General features: G+C 45.1%; 1 protein-coding gene across 8 annotated transcripts in view; it reads left to right on the forward strand.

Moving 5' to 3' along the window:
- The first annotated feature begins 773 nt into the window (after positions 1-773).
- The window catches only part of trh (PAS domain-containing protein trachealess), a 1,040,091-nt gene continuing 1,023,364 nt past the window's right edge, over positions 774-17,500 (forward strand). For all 8 annotated transcript variants that reach the window (XM_071674540.1, XM_071674542.1, XM_071674545.1 and 5 more), the window contains exon 1: positions 774-1,317. In XM_071674540.1, the coding sequence (XP_071530641.1) occupies positions 1,184-1,317 (134 nt within the window). In that variant the 5' untranslated portion in view covers positions 774-1,183. The remainder of the gene's footprint in view (positions 1,318-17,500) is intronic.

A 17,500-nucleotide genomic window follows, 5' to 3' on the forward strand; every position in this document is an offset into this window, starting at 1 on the left:
GTGTGTGTGTGTGTCTGCGTTGCTCGTGGGAGGTATGGTAACGTCTGGAGCGGTCGATGAATGAGGTAAGGGTCATTAAGTATTCATTATGGTATGTGGTGGTCCCGTTGAGTCAGCTACGGAGGTGTTGTGTGTGAGAGAGAGAGAGAGAGAGAGAGAGAGAGAGAGAGAGAGAGAGACTCTCTCTCTCTCTCTCTCTCTCTCTCTCTCTCTCTCTCTCTCTCTCTCTCTCTCTCTCTCTCTCTCTCTCAGCTGCCGGCAACCAAGGTTCTTAATGTGCCGCTGACTTCGGGTGACGTACTCCCCTCCGTGACCAACTTGTGGGGGTGATAAGATGCAAAAAAACAACAACAACAACAACTGCAGGTATGTTACAGTGGGGCATTGCCTAGGGGGTTTGGTGTCCCCCTTCGTCAGGTAGGAGGAGGAGGGGCTAACGGTGGCACAGGAGGGTCGTAAGTGCCACGTAACGCCGCCAGTACCACATGCAAAATGGACGCGCGATTATTAGCGGTAATTGCGTCTGATCCGCTGCAACGGGAGCCGTACACGCCCCCTTATTGGTCGGCGAGGAGGGGAGGGGGGCTCACGCGGTCAGTGGTTACCGGCACGGCGGCACGCCCGCTGATTGGCGGCGAGGGCGGACGGGGAGGAGCTCAGGGCCAGGGGGAGAGGCAATGAGGTATCGAGTGTCTGGGCGGAGCGCGGGCTGGCCCCTCCTCCGCTCATGGCTGCCTCAGCCCCAGGCTCGCGCGCTCCCCCAGTGCACACACGAACCCGGTGCAAACGTCATGTGACACACAGGTAGTCGACTGGCTTCCGCACTGGCGCCCCACGTGTCCCGTGTTTTTCTCCCTCCTTCGTAAGGATAGCGCCGCGCCAGCAACCACCATCAGCAACGCCTCCTCCTGCGCCTCCGCTCCCTAAAGTGTGTGTATCAGTGCTTGCCATTAAAAAAAGAGATAAGAGATCTGTCATTCGTCTCTTGTGTGTGTGTGAGTGAGGAGGGCGGCCAGTAGATGCGGGACGCGCCCCTGGAGGTAGAGTGGCGCCGGGCGAGCAGGCCAGGTGGCCGCTACCTGTGGTGAAGTGCCCGGCCGCGCTCGCCGCCACCACCGACACCGGCAAGTTGGCGGCCAACCCGCGCGGCGCCCCGGGGGGTGGGGTGCAGGGGTGGGGGGCCATGGATCCCCTATGGCCGCTGAGCATGATGCAGGGGGGTGAGGCGGCCCCGGGATACGCCCCCCACCACCTGCCCCACCCCACCATGCCCATGGACCTTCACGTCACCCAGCCACACTACCAGTACTTTCACAGGTACGTGTTTACACACACACACACACACACACACACACACTAACCTTCCCTCCACCCCCTCCTCAACCCTCCACACCTCCCCCATCATCATCACCCCCCCTTTCCCCTCCCGGCGGCGTACCCTCCCAGGTACAACCGACGGGTGCTGGGCACGCCCACCAACCCACCCACCCACCCACCCTCCCTCCCACACCGAACCAACCAGCGGAACCTTACCATTCCACGTGGGATTCATTTTCTAGAGCAAATGCACCAGTTTCCTTAGCATTGAAAACGGGTTTCGGGGGGTCCACATCATTCGACATCGTAATTATATATATATATATACATAAATATATATATATATATATATATATATATATATATATATATATATATATATATATATATACTTTTTGAGGAATGAGGAAGAGATGATGTTGACAGTACCAATGATTGTGCGAGACACTGGGGAGCCTATGGGGAAGGGCGGTCTCCTCCTGCGGGAGATGGCCTCGCGACTGCCGGCGCACGGTAACGGTCCTCGTAATGACGTTCTGGCCAGCCGTCCGGGGTCGTTATCGCTGCTCAGGTGGCGAAGGACGCGTTCGCCCCACCTGATGATTGGTCGTCGACCAGGGCTTATCTCTTTACATATATATATATATATATATATATATATATATATATATATATATATATATATATATATATATATATTATATAATTTCAGGTGAAGGGCAGCTCCTGAGGTGTTGAAGGGGAAGTGGAGACACACATACACACACACACACACACCTACCTTCCTTTACGCTGGTTTGTGTGTGTGTATACATACATAGGGGCACAGACATAGTACATATATACAAGGTTATTAGACGGGACAACACGAGTCCCATAACACATGAATTGTAACAACAAATAGTAATCACACACACACACACACACACACACACACACACACACACACACACACACACACACACACACACACAATGCTTCGAGAAATAACATTGATTTCATTGGAGTTTTTTCCTCACATAAGCCGATTATCTATTTCTTTGTGTATTTCAATACATAATTTATACATTTCCTCGTTTCCTTCACTAAACGTAGATCGTCTCGCGAGATTTATTTGAAATGACTTACGTGGAAATGATTTTCTCTTTCATTGTCTTTGATATTTGATACTTTTCCCAGTTTAACATCAAATAAAAAAGAGAGACTCCTTTGGTTTTCTTCGCAGTATATATATATATATATATATATATATATATATATATATATATATATATATATATATATATATATATATATATATTGCAGTATGTCACAGTGATGCAAGAGATCTAGTATCATCTAATACCCACGAGATTATCAGATATATATATATATATATATATATATATATATATATATATATATATATATATATATATATATATATATATATATATATTCTAATAAAGCAAGTCTCACGTTCAATACGGTTTGTTTTCGACGTCACAGTACAGTGTTACAGTGCTGAGGGCATCATGGGATGTGTGGCAGTGGCCCATGTGTAGTATTATGGTCGTATTTTAAAGCTGGTTGTCCCGGAGTGCTAGTGTAGCAGCGTGGCCATAAGTATGTTTCTGAAGACACTACGAACGGTTGAAGGCTGGGATAATGTAGATGATAAATTCAGTTGCAGAAATACTATTTTTTTTTAGGTATTATAGAGAAGTTGTAGTGCTGGGTATATATATATATATATATATATATATATATATATATATATATATATATATATATATATATATATATATATATTATACTTTTTTTTTGCTGATACCGCATTTTGCCTGCATGATATTACACCATGCCTGGAAAAACACCTTTGCTGTGGCTGTCATATCAAGGTCAGCTGATGAAAAGGAGCATCGGTGTGCGTTGTGGAACTTCTCGTTCCATAGGAGTCTATCATTCCCCTGCTACTGATTTGTAGCGCCGCCTTGGAGCTGCCCTAGCCTCGTCAATGGGTTGGTGGGGTTATATGGTCAGTTTTACTGAGGTATTAGACGCAGTCGTAAGCCAGAGTTTAGACCGTGTTTTCGCGTGCTTCCTTGGAGGTTCCTCTTCTTCTGTTGAATGTACTTAATGTTTACCTTCGTGTGTCATGTGATATATATGTATTGTTTCGTCCGTCGAGTCGAATGCTGGAAGTGCATGGCGACCCCTACAGATTGTGGATGAGTTGGATGAGGGTAAAAAAATTTCCAGTTATATATATATATATATATATATATATATATATATATATATATATATATATATATATATATATATATATATATAAATCACTGCAATCGTTAATTTTGTAATCAAAGTATGATGGCCAGGGAGCGCCATCATCAAACTTCGATCGAGCATAGCAGACTCTGAAAAAGCAATCAAGTTTTTGTGATGTGTACACCAAGCTCCATAATCCAGCTTTGAATATAGTAGCCACTGACCCCTTCATCAAGCTGCCATATCGCAGCCGCAAAGACCATGAATTAAAGTTTGATACAGTGATCAGTGATATTATCATTAAGCTTTTATGATTTAACTACTTTGATCCGTGATCAAGCTTGAGTGTGGTAGATAGTTATATCACGATTAAGCTTTTATGATTTAACTGCTTTAATCTCTGATCAAGCTAGAATGCAGTAGATAGTAATATTATCATCAAGCTTTTATGATTTAACCAAATTAATCCGTTATCAAACTTGAATCTGGCAGATAGTAATTCCATAATAACGCTTTTATGATTTTATCAAACTTGAATTTGACATACAAGGATATCATAATTAAGCTTTTTATGATTAACGAATTATGACCCATCTTGAATATGGTAGCCTGTGATATCATAATTATGCTTTTACAATTCAACCGCTGTAACATTATGACCCATCTTGAATATGGTAGCCGGTAATAACATAATACAAGCTTCCACAACCGCGATCCGTCCTCGATGTAGAGAAATGTGACACAGAGAACAAGCCTGAAGAACAGAAGTAGTTCCTGACATGTGGTGTAAACAGAAAAAAGAACTAATATAAATTCATATAAACCTTAATCACAGCATAGTTCTTATAGAGTGATATATATATATATATATATATATATATATATATATATATATATATATATATATATATATATATATATATATATATATATATATATTGGAAAGGATCACAATTTTGCGTGTGATGAAGATATTCCTATGAGTCCACGGGGAACTTATCGTGTTTCATGTTCCCTCTGGACTCATAGGAATATATATATATATATATATATATATATATATATATATATATATATATATATATATATATATATATACTGCGTCCCTTAAATAAGGAATGGTGGCCAGCGGTTCGAAAGGCGATTTACGAACAGGTAAAGGGTTTTCGAACTTCGTTTTGCGATAGTGAAGGAAAACATTTGAAGAAAAGGTAAAAAATAGTTATGGTGAAATTAATTCTCAGTGTGACGAAAAAGTTTTGAGGAAATTCTGTGTTTGAAACGAAACCAGACATGGAGGAAGTTTGTACTAGACGTGAGTAAAAAGGCGAAATTTGATATTGGGACGAAAAAGAAGAAGAAAAAGAAATGATGCAGAGAAGAAAAATGATTATAAAACGGAGTGTATTGGAATCACTTCATACTGTGAGTATTTGGGAAAATGACAGTTAACGGGATATAGATATGAGAAGAGCTATCAGTTTGTGTGAGGTTATCTGCTGGAGGACAGTGGAAAAGGAACCTAAGATCATGTTTAGAACGACATCGGAAAGCAGATCAGTCACATCAGCCGGCAAGAAATATAACAGAATGGTTTTCGGAGATACTGCCGTGGAAATTCTATTCGAAAGGATGAATGGAAGAGAGAGGAGAGAGGAGAGAGAGAGAAAAAAAAAAGAGGATTGTTGTTATCAAGTTCAACACGCCGGATAATCTTGGAGAGGGTGCATTTCAACCTGTAATCTGTATTGCAAAAAAAGAAAAAAAGAATGATGATAATGGTATGTCTGAGTGCGTGCATGTTATGTATATTGTCGTTCTTGAATGAATTTGTCGTCTGGAATAATTCGTATCATTAAAGTGCCTAGCCATTATATACAATTCTTCTCCCTGATGGCATTTGGTAGGAGTGTATGTGGTACGGGTCAGAGGAATAGGTGACTGGTGGTGGTAAGAGTGACAGCTTATGCAACTGTTTAGGGTGATAGGGAACTGTGTTTAGTGAGAAGGAATGGTTAAGAGTGAGGTAGTGTGTGTGTGTGTGTGCGTGTGTGTGTGTGTGTGTGTGTGTGTGTGTGCTGTGTGTGTGTGTGTGTGTGTGTGTGTGTGTGTGTGAAAGAGAAGGAAGGGTAAGCCTCAGCGAAAGTGCGAGTGAACTTGCGAGAGTAAAGTAATTATAAGTGAGAGTGAAAGGTGGAAACCGTTCGAGTGAGAGTGAGGGGCGGCCTTGAGTGCGAGTCAGAGTGAGAGGTCACTCTTGAGAGTAAATCAGCTTGAGGGATATCGGGGGGTGTGGGAGCAGGGAGCCAAGCGAGTTTTAGATCGAGGCAGAAATATAAGAAAACGTGAGGAGGAAGTGAAGTGACTCAGATGGTACACCACAACACCAGTAACACAGGAGTCTTCTGAGTGCATAGCGGCACAGAAGGCCACAACACAGCATCACAGGAGTTCATAACATAGCAACACAGCAGTTTATGATATAGCAGCACATGAGTCCATAACACAACAGCACAAAAGTCCACAACGTAGCAGCAAAGGAGGCCACAACACAACAACACAGGAGGCACAACACAACAACACAGGAGGCACAACACAACAACACAGGAGCCACAACACAGCAACACAGGAGCCACAACACAGGCATACACAGGAGTTCACAACAAAGTAACAGAGGAATTCACAACAACAACACAGGAAGTCCTCACAGCAACGCAGGGGTTCCACAACACGGCAAACACAACAACATAGAAGCCCACAACACAGCAACACAGGGGCCCAAAACATGGTGAAAACACGGGAGTACACACCTGTCGTGTTCAGGAAGTAGCAGCGATTGGGATGCGAATTCTAAATCTGTTTTTTTCCCCCGCCGTCGGTAAATACACAGCCAATAAACACTGTATATTCAAGACCACATCTCGTCTGATGGGGAGGGAGTTATATGACGTTATTTTCCAATTTAGTTCTCAACGATCTGCGTCTGTGAATACAGAAGAGGGGGTGAGGGTCATTGCTTCGAGGACACTGAAGTGGTTACGAGACTGTTGGGTCTTGATGTGGGAGTGTAGAACACGCCCATGGACAGGTTTATTCGTCGGTGCTACAGTGTTCAGTGATGGTGAGGCTTAGAGGTTAGGTTTTAGACGTAATCTGCTCTCGATAATTGGGGTAGTTTGATCATTATCATACCGGGGTTCGAACATGGCACGGAAGAAAGAAGCTACGCCGTTCCTATCGCGGACCAGGTCGAGTGATCGGTGAAATGATGACTGTCGAGAAGCGGGGATGAGAAGATAGGTGAGGGTATGGATTTTTCAGATCCTGCAGTTATCTGTAGACCCGAGGCCTGGAGATGGAAAGGTTATATGAAGAGGGACACGAGGACGATGAACTTTGACATTACACTTCAAATACCCAGGGCGAATCTTGTCGCATCTTGACTGGTTAGTAAGTTTTAGAAATTGTTCGACACGAGGAGATGAGTTAGATAGGAGGAGATAACGTGTTTAAGGTGAAGTGATCTGTTATATTTGACTGAGGCCAGGCACATGACGAGCGTCAGGCAACGAAGACAATTAAGGGATCAGACGAACGACCCCAGGGTTCGGAACCCGTCTTGAAAAGTCCCTTAAGGCCCTTTCTTACAGCATATATTCCCCCCCCCCTTCCTTCCCTCCACCCTCACCACACCCTACCTCGCTAGGACAGAGCCCCCTCGCCAAGCAGAAATAGTAAAAGAAAAAAAAACTAACCAAACCAGGACGTTCGACTTTTATTTTGTCTTTTGCTCTGCTCTGTTTATGATTCACATCTTTCCTCCTCTTCCCGTGAGGCAGCGTTACTGACGTGCAACCTCCCCCATGTGATATATACACGCTGAGGTAATGGGAAACTTCCATTGTGTACAGCGATGACGAAATCGTAAGGGTTAGATCTGGTCTCGTGGGTAGGTGAGGGACGGGTAGGGGTGATAGGTCAGATTCACAAGCAGGAGAGTGACCCCTTCCCCCATAAAAGGGGTCGTGGTAGTGACCCCCTGAAAAAGTACAGGTTGTGAGGCAAAAGTTGTGATGCATGATGAGGGTAGAGAAGTGGAGTTGTAGAGTAACGGTTAGTTCGTAACGACGGACTAGGTAGGTGTACAGTACACCAGAAGGATGGGGTACAGTACACCAGAGGGATGGGGTACAGTGCACCAGAAGGATGGGGCACAGTACACTGGTTGGATTGGGTGCAGTGCACCGGTGGATTAGGATACAATAGGTATACCAGTGGGGTTGCAGTTTACCAGACAGATAGTGAAATTGAACTACAGGAGCGTGATGTTTGGGGGGAGGAGGGGTGTGGAACGTTACCCATGGAGGCTTGGAGAAAGGGGAGGGAGGGTTTGCTGTAACCCAGGGGGTGTGAGGGTACGATTAGAAATATACCAGGAAGGAGGTGGGTGTCGGTTTCATGTGTCAGGAAGATACAAAAGGCGTAAACCGTACCAATGAAACTGGAGTGGAGGGTTATACTGGAGTTGATGGGTATGCTGTGCACTAGATGGATTGTGTGGAGGTATACCATATCAGTTGGGTGGATTGGATATGTTGAGGTGTACCGCATCGGAAGAGCAGTGAAGGGAGGGGTCGATACTAGGAGATTACCATGGGGGAAGATGAGGTGGGGTTATACTGCGTCCATGTCTAGGGTGTTCACCACACTAGGGGGGTCCGAAGACAGACACACACATCACACTTAAGAGGCCTGTGATGGAGGGTGTCCCATCCGGGAGGAGGGTGCACTCTACCAGAGTGGCGAGGAAGGCAGTACACACACACTGCCAGGGAGAACAGGGGGGCGGAGGGGGATGGAGTGGAAGTCAACAGGGTGTGGTCATGGAACTCATCTTGGTGATTGCACAGTATCATCCGTTCTGCCTGCTTCCCTGCCTGCTTACTCTCGCTTTCTCTAACGATTGTGATGGTGGTCACACACACACACACACACACACACACACACACACACACACACACACACACACACACACACACACACACACTACCACAGTCCTGCTCATCTCTCGCCAGTACCTCACTCCATCCGCATGCTTTTCCTCAATTCTTCATAACATCTTTCATCTCTCTAGGCGGTTCTTTCAACGCTTCCTTGAGCCCAGCAATCTATTCGTGTCTCTTCTTCGCAGTCAACTCGAGGGGTTCATCTCCTTCTGGCCTTTGTTTTGGCGATACACTCCGTGTTTTCTTTTTTTTTTCTAGTGACAGGAGCTTAAAACTCGAGATCGTTAAAGCAGACCTCGTATCTCTTACGCCTGCAGTAACTTCCGTCCTTCAGTATCTAACAGCCAGCAACAGTTATTTGAGCTTTTCCGTTTCCAGCAGCCACGGCAGTAAGGGCCAGCCTGACAGTGACCTGTAGTTTCATGTGGCCTTAGAAACCATGGATGACTGTGCATACACACAGCTGCAGACCCTCTCTGTGTATGAGGCAGTATATGCCATTTCCAGGGGCAGGACAGACTCGGAGGCACAGTCACCCACAGTAAACGGGAGACAGTATTTGGCAGTTCATTGCACAGTGCATACCGTGTCCTCGATCGCCCTGCATGTGTTGCAAAGCAGACTGATGTATCTGTGGTGCAGGGAGGGGGGAAAAGAGAGATGGAGGAGGAAAAAAAGGAACTCGCGTCCATAACTCAGCTGGGCCCACATCCTCTAGTCGTAAGTTCATGCCAAAACCACAACAAAGCCAAACCCGAGCATTACTTACACTTACACCTGGACTCCGACCGCAAGTGCTCGTCAGACCCCCGTCCTCTCACCTGTGCTCCCAAACATTCACCAAGACCACCACCCACCAACCACCCAACCTCACACTCACACCCCCCCCCCCAACCCCCACCCCCCCTTTAAGACTCACCAGGAATAAGAGTTAACAAACAAAAAGAGTTCTTTTCATTAGCATCGCTCGTAAAAAGACGGTGGCGTTGATATTATCCAGTTCACGGCTCAGGCAGGGAAGTAACGCCAGCGCACATTTGCCAAGGGGGAAAACTGCTATTTCCAGGAAGTAGTTCTGGAGCGGAGGAGGAAAAACAAAAATGGAAAGAAAATAAAAAAGAATTGCGAAACGTTGAGATTGTTCAAAGTACCATAAACCAATAGGCGAAACAGTTTCGTGCATGATTTGATAATGTCCGCACGGCAATGTATGACATTACCGCCAATATATGAGACGGGAGGCGAAATCATCATCATGGAGAGAAAATTGATGCTCTGGAAGCAAGTAATGGCCTCAACACAAGCTTGCCGAGTTCCAGGAACTGCAACCGAGATATCTGACATTCGCGATCGAGTCTCCCTCCCCCAGCTTTCCTGGGCTGCGAGCCACGCTGAGCGCCACCTGTTAGCGTGCCTGTCTGTCATACCTGTGCGTTTACCTTGATGGTCACCTTCGCTCACGGCGATTTAAGTAAAGCTGCTGAATCTCTGATGGGCGGAAGGTAACGTGGCTACTGCAGAGAGAGAGAGAGAGAGAGAGAGAGAGAGAGAGAGAGAGAGAGAGAGAGGGGGGGGGGGGGGGAGAGACCTGGTTGTGGACGATGTTTCTGTAATGTTGCTAAAATAAGAGGCATCAGATTTTTAAAGTTTCGGTAATGGACACTGTGAAGAGTAACGACCAGCAACATGTCAGGATTGGCGGAGTGGTTGACGCAACCTTGGAAGGATGGACTGTGTGTGTGTGTGTGTGTGTGTGTGTGTGTGTGTGTGTGTTGGAGATGGGTGGTGTGTGTGAGTAGTCTCTCTGTGCTGGGGAGGGAGGGAGGGAGGGAAGGATCCATCCCTCTGATTTTGTTGGGCGATCACGTCGCCCTGGTTCCTCGGCAACTTGGGGGCAGGGCGGCATGCGCCCACAACCGCTGCCGGCTCACCGTCGTCGACGACCACCTCGGAGGCTCGCGTCGTCGTCGTCGTCGGCGGCGGCGGCGACGGCGGCGGCGGAAGGAGGGAGGGAGGAAGGGAGGGACAGCGGCATCGGCGGGAGCGGTGGTGTATCGAGGTGCCGGGGACCGACGACTTCCCTCCCTCCCCCTAATTGTTACCTAAACTGTGTGGTCTAGTTGCTCCTCGGCTGGACCGCAATTTTGCGCTCCAGCACCACCGCCGTCCAAAGACTCGCTCGGGAAGGGAAGGGAAGGTGTAGTTGGCTTATCGCGCGCCGCCTACTACCTCAGGGCTGTGACGCGAGTTATAACGGGAAGGTTGAGGTGTGGGGTGGGGCAGTGCACGACGGAGGGAGGGTGTCTTTGACGGGCTCTAGAGGCACTAGGATTGGTATGTCGACGTTTCCACGATAGTAGGATTGGTATATGGACCTTGCACCGACACCGGGATTGGTGTATCGACGCTGCATCGACACTAGGATTGGTACTGTTGACAAGGCGACGATTCTAGGATTGGTATGTTGATGCCGGAACGGCGCCAGGATTGGTATGTCGACGCTGCTGGGGCACACCAATCCTAGGACTGGTATATGATGGCATTGCACGGGCACTGGGAATACCTAACAGATTTAGTCCCGCAAAGAAATTGATAACATTTATCCTTGCTCTTCGCGTCAGCACAATTCATAAAGATTTGGGTTCGGTGGAGTGGCTGGCTGGGTGGGGGAACACAACAACCACCGATCTGGTTTTGCATCTCTTATCGACACGATTCTGCAACAACTTTTTTTTTTTTTTTGCGTCGCTTCATGAACCTCTGTCATCAGTTTCTGGGAACTTGTGGCGCGGCAGATTGGAGTGGGGTGTGTGTGTGTGTGGGTGTGTGTGTTAGAGGCGTTGCTTCGCTTCCTGCAAGTTCTTTGACAATGGACGTAAAACTCACATCATTATCATCACCCCTCATCGTCGGGGGAGGGGGTGGGGGACTATTTTTGCATGTGCTTTGGGACACTGTCCAGAATTTCCTGCTTTCAGAGGCAATTGCCAGCACTTTTGCTTATGAAGTGCAACTTTTGCTTGGCGTCTCTTACCGGTAGTTTACCCAAGTCTGTGCAGTTCCTTCGATGAATCATTATGATTTTATTTTTTTTCACACTTGATTGTCGTTTCCAGCGTTAACGGGGTAGCGCCAGGAACAGACTAAGAAAGGCCACATCCGCTCACATCCATTCTCTAACTGTCATGTGTAATGCACCGAAGCCACAGCTCCTTCTTCACAACCAAGCCCCACAGACCTTTTCATGGTTTACCCTGGACGCTTCACATGCTCTGCCTTAGTCCACTGACATACAGCACGTTGACCTCGGTATACCACATTCACTCTACGGAATGAACTTGGGTAATGTGAATTACAGGAGTCGACGTGCTGTCAGTGGACTAAAACACGGCATATGAATCAGCCAGGAGAAAACTTATGAATGACTCTTGCTGCCAAGGCTGCGCTACTTCCAGTAGCAGGGAAACGTAGACTCTTCTGGAGTGAGAAGTTCCTCGACAAGACTGTACCCCTAGTGATGTAGCCTCACTAAAGGTCACATTTCATTCATGGCATATATATGGTATAACCACAAACAGTTGAAGTCTGTTAACACATATATATACACATATATATATATATATATATATATATATATATATATATATATATATATATATATATATATATATATATATATATATATATATATCAACAGTGAATTGCTCGGAATAATGTAAAAATCCACACATAGAAATCACAATATGATTGTTATCTGTCGACTTTTCTAGTTATTTTTGCCTTTGTTGAGATAACAAATACTGGATCATGACATGGCGTGCCCCATGTTCTGTGACCTCAGCCGCCTGCCTCGCCGTGACCCGGGTTTTGACAGAGCGGGTTGGGTGGTGCTGCACGGTTTTTTGTCGTCACGTGGCTATTCCATCGTGCCCGATGTTGGAGGCGTTAAACATGACGCGCTGAAGCAGGAGCCGCTACGGTTACTGTAGACGGAGGAGGAGGAAGAGCAGTAGTGAGCGGTGGTGTGGCGGTAGCGGTCGCTCCCTTAATGTGTCTCGACTAGTAATCAGCGCATGACTTCTACCACCGGCACCACCTCCATTACCACCACCGCATACTCTCCACACGACACGACGCTCTTGTCCCCGCCCTCACCCTCGTCTCACTACACGGCTAAATTCACCCACACCCTCACTCCACGTGCCCATGTCCACACACACACACACACACACACACACACACACACACACACACACACACACACACACACATCCACGCCATACCACATGTCCCCATATATCCACACCCAACACCCATATCCACACCGTTCCACGCCACATGCCCGATGTCCACACTTACACACTGGCTCTAGATTGTGTATATTCGTGGCCACACCCACACCTTCTCTCTCGTCCGTTACCACAGCCCACACCCCACGTCCAGGCCCTCGTCATCACGTACACTCCTGCACGTCCTCAGTCACCCATAAGTAGCAGGTAGTGGGAGTCCATGATCGTCAAAGTCTCGTCAGGGACGACGAGGTCGTGTCTCGTCGTCCTGACTTGTATGGTGAAGACGACGGTCGGTCGGTGAAGCAGAGTTGGAAGGCAGGTGTTGGTAGCTGGTGCAGCGGGCGCTAGGCGGTGTCTGAACCTGCAGCTGTCTGTTCTCTGCGTTGTCCCTCTCACGACCTGACTCAGGGTCGTCATCTGGGCACATACTTAACCGGCCGAGGTCACTGTCTGGGTACGAGTTTATCGGCCGAGGTCACAATACAGGACAAGCTAATAGGGTCGAGGTCACACCATCTGGGATACCAGCTTACCGGCCGGGGTCAACAACATTTGAATCAAATGATGGCTTATAATACGTGGCTATTGATTAGCTAGTTCAAATTATTTGTAATTTAGGAACTTGAACCTGTTAGTAGGAATATCTAAGATATATTTCCTTAGTTTGATAATCACGTAAAATGGTTGAAAATTAGAAGGTTCAACGTAAGTGAGAACAAAATGATTGATGTTATAAAGAAATTTGACAAATGTGAATTTGTCACAGTTTCCTATGTAATGTATTGTTCGAATGGATGTGGTAAAACGTGTATACTTGAGGAAGTGTTTGATCGAGGTATTACTATTCTTTACGAAGAATTATTGGCTTTTACATTTACTTCAGCCGGCTTGAAGTTCTTGACATTTATCGTAAATACCTTTTGATAACACTAAAGATACAGATGATAATGGTTCTAATGATGTTAACAATGATGATAATAAGATCAACAGTGAAGATGAAGATGAGCTTGATGTCAAATAGTGAAAAATATGAACGTCGATTGGCATATATAATTCTCTAGATAGATAAGATCACACACACACACACACACACACACACACACACACACACACACACACACACACACACACACACACATAAATGTAAAGCTACACAGTCAGACAACACATGAAAGGTGAAGTAACGCGGTACATCGCTCTCACAACAGGTAAAGAATCCCTGCTGCTAATCTACCCATTTCTTCAGTTTATGACCCGGATATTGGTGGTGATGTGGTGTGTCTGTCTTGAGGCTATGATTGTTGGGTAGTTAAGGCGGAGGTGTTTCGGTGTGGGTGTTGTTGGGTGTTTGTGTGGATGTTCGTGGTGTTGAAGAGATTAGCTGGTGTCCCAGAGAGAAGAGGGGAAAGTGTGACTCGTGCTTCCCTGGGGGGCGTAGTTTGCAGAAGGGTATGTGTGAGGCGCGGTAGAGTTCCAGATTGGGTTAGGTGGAGGGGACGGTTGAATAGTGCTTGTTGGGTCATTTCAGTGTGACTGTCTCTTTTGTTAGTGTGGTGTTGGATGGGCGTTGGGGAGGAGGGGATCAATGTGTGTAGGTGGATGAAGTGTGAGGCTGGGGATGAGCTTTCTATTTCTGGGTGAAGTTTATGAAGTTTATGAAGTGTCTTGGGTAAGAAGGGGGTCAGTGCTCTTGCACAGAATTGGGGACAGATCACATTGAGGTGGGGGATATATTGGAGGGAGGTCATCTTGTCTCGTCGTATAGGTGTTTAAATGTTTTAAATGTCAGAGGCTGGTGAGCAGCCAATGACTGTTCTGAGCTTTGTTTGGTGTAGTTTTGCAGTCAGGTTATTTTGTTATCGAATGGGTGTATGATCAGGCAGTGGGAGGTCGTATCTCTGAGTAGAGTGGACATATTCCCGTTTTTATTCTTGTGTAGAAAATAATGAAGGATTCATTTTCTTGTACGGAACGGGTGACAGTTGAGTGTTCCGAGGACTTTTAAATTTTTTAATCAGTTTATGGACTACGTGTTGACGTTTGCACTGGTGGGAGTGAGTGGTATACGTGTGTGTGTGTGTGTGTGTGTGTGTGTGTGTGTGTGTCAAGTTATGGTTGGTGTTTTACTGAGTGTGAGTGGTTGACCGCATCCAGGGTGACGTGAGGGTGTAGGTCGCTCTCATGACTGTGATGGGTTATAAGTGTGACGGGATGATGTGTTGTCATCATTTGATCCTTTTCACCACAAAGGAGTCCATCATGTCCCTTGCTACTGAGTATAGAGCCGCCTTGGAACTACAAGAGCCCCTTCTGATTGAGGTATATATATATATATATATATATATATATATATATATATATATATATATATATATATATATATATGTTGGAAAGGATCACAATTTTGCTCGTGATCGCATAACTTTATTGTTGATAAAATTTGTAAAATGGTAAATTTATCAACGCTCCTTGTCTGTCTTGGACAATCACATGTTTACCAAATGGCGTCCTAGCTTCGTCTCTTCGATGTATATCAACTTACTGTTATATTTCTCTCTTGTATCTCCCCTGATGATGTGATTAGTACACGAAGGTGCACTTGGGAACTTATCTTGTTTCATTTTCTTACAGTGAAACTATCAGTGTAGATCACTGTTGGACTTCGTGGAAATAAGGAAAGCGGGAACGCGTCCAGATAACCATTTTTCTTCTTTTTCTTTTTTTGTATTCAGCTTTGGTCAGCGGGTCGAGGGCCCCTGGACCTGTGTGGTTTACACTGGTGGGGTGAAGGTTGAACTAGAAATGTGGGGGTATTTTTTTCATTTTTGTTATTGTGGTTTCTTGGGTTGCATGGAGTCAGACTGTGGTAAAAGAGGGAATATATATATATATATATATATATATATATATATATATATATATATATATATATATATATATATATATATACATATATATATATATATATATATATATATATATATATATATATATATATATATATATATATATATATATATATATACTTTAAAACATTTCGTGCCTTAATCATATATTCTTAGTACATATATATATATATATATATATATATATATATATATATATATATATATATATATATATATATATATATATGTATGTGTGTGTGTGTGTGTGTGTGTGTGTGTGTGTGTGTGTGTGTGTATTTTCTAATATGGTTCGCTCTTTCCCACGCAGCGAGGTACAGTCATGAACAGACGAAAAGCGGCCACACTTGTTCACATCTACTCTTTAGTTGTCATGTATAATGCACCGGAAGCGGATCTCCATATCCACAGCCAAGCCCTGGAGGCCTCTACATGGTTTCCCCTGGACCACTTTATATGCCATGTCCTGGTTCAGTACGTTGACAGCAAACCGATCCCTGTATACCGCATTGTTCCACTTCGCTGTATCCCATGACCGCCTCTCACCCTTCTGCAGGTATAGGCCCCGATGATTCAAATCCTCCTTCATTCCATCTTTCCATCTCCTCAGTCCCACCATATCCCTTCCTTTCACACGCTGTCCAAAACTCAGACACCAACTTCCGCAGTCTCTTTCTCGAGTCTGCCACCATGACTGTGTCATCTGCAAACAGGAGTTGGGTAACTTTCTAGCCCCCCAACTCCCAGGACGGTATAGAACAGACCATCTCTGTAAGACCCTCGCAAAATATACCTCTTTTACCAGCCTAATCCATAAATAGATTAGATAGCCATGTTAACACAAACATCTGACGCAGACTTACCTTTACTTAGAACAACTAACCCTTCGATTTTCCTACCTTTCAACACCTTCTCTCCATCCATGTCTTTTCCTCTATTCCTTAAACCACTACAGACTTTCACCCTCGTCTTCAACGGCTGCTGCTCTCAGCACATTCACATCCAACAGCCTCTCCTTCGCACGCCTATCACTTAGTCAACCACCAGTTCTCTTTCAGCGCACAGCTCCACGAGCAGTTCACCATTTTGATTTACATCGGGTACCTCATTCTTCGTAGTTATACCATCAGCTGCCACATTACCCACTCTTCCCTTCAAATTCCCCTACCACTAATACTCATTCCCCTGCATCAGAATTGCTGATGCACTCACTCAACTCCTCCCAAAAAACACGCCTCTCTTCCTCATACCTCTCACCGCCGGGTGTATAAGCGCTTACAGTCACCTACTTTGCGTAATTCACTTTCATTCTAACATATATCATTCTAGAACTCCCCTCCTTATTTTCTTTTACATATTCCCACGACTTCTTCAGCAGAAGTAAGACCTCCTATATTAGCTCTTGTGCCGCCCAGTAACCCCAGTCTTTACCTTAACCTCTGGAACATTCCGAAACCATCCATCCCCCTTCCCCTTGAGCTAAATTTCACTCATTTCCCGATCGTCCATGTTCGTATCCCCAAAATATAATACTTATCTCCACGCACATTCAAACACTCCAGCCTGACCCTTTGGTTGGAAGTTCTCCTGTTCCTACTTTTAAAATGAAGTTACAAACAGTGGAGGGATTTCGAATATATATATATATATATATATATATATATATATATATATATATATATATATATATATATATATATATATATTGGTAAGTGGATATTGCTGACAA

This window comes from Panulirus ornatus, chromosome 20 (assembly GCF_036320965.1).
Source record: "Panulirus ornatus isolate Po-2019 chromosome 20, ASM3632096v1, whole genome shotgun sequence".
Taxonomy (NCBI): domain Eukaryota; kingdom Metazoa; phylum Arthropoda; class Malacostraca; order Decapoda; family Palinuridae; genus Panulirus; species Panulirus ornatus.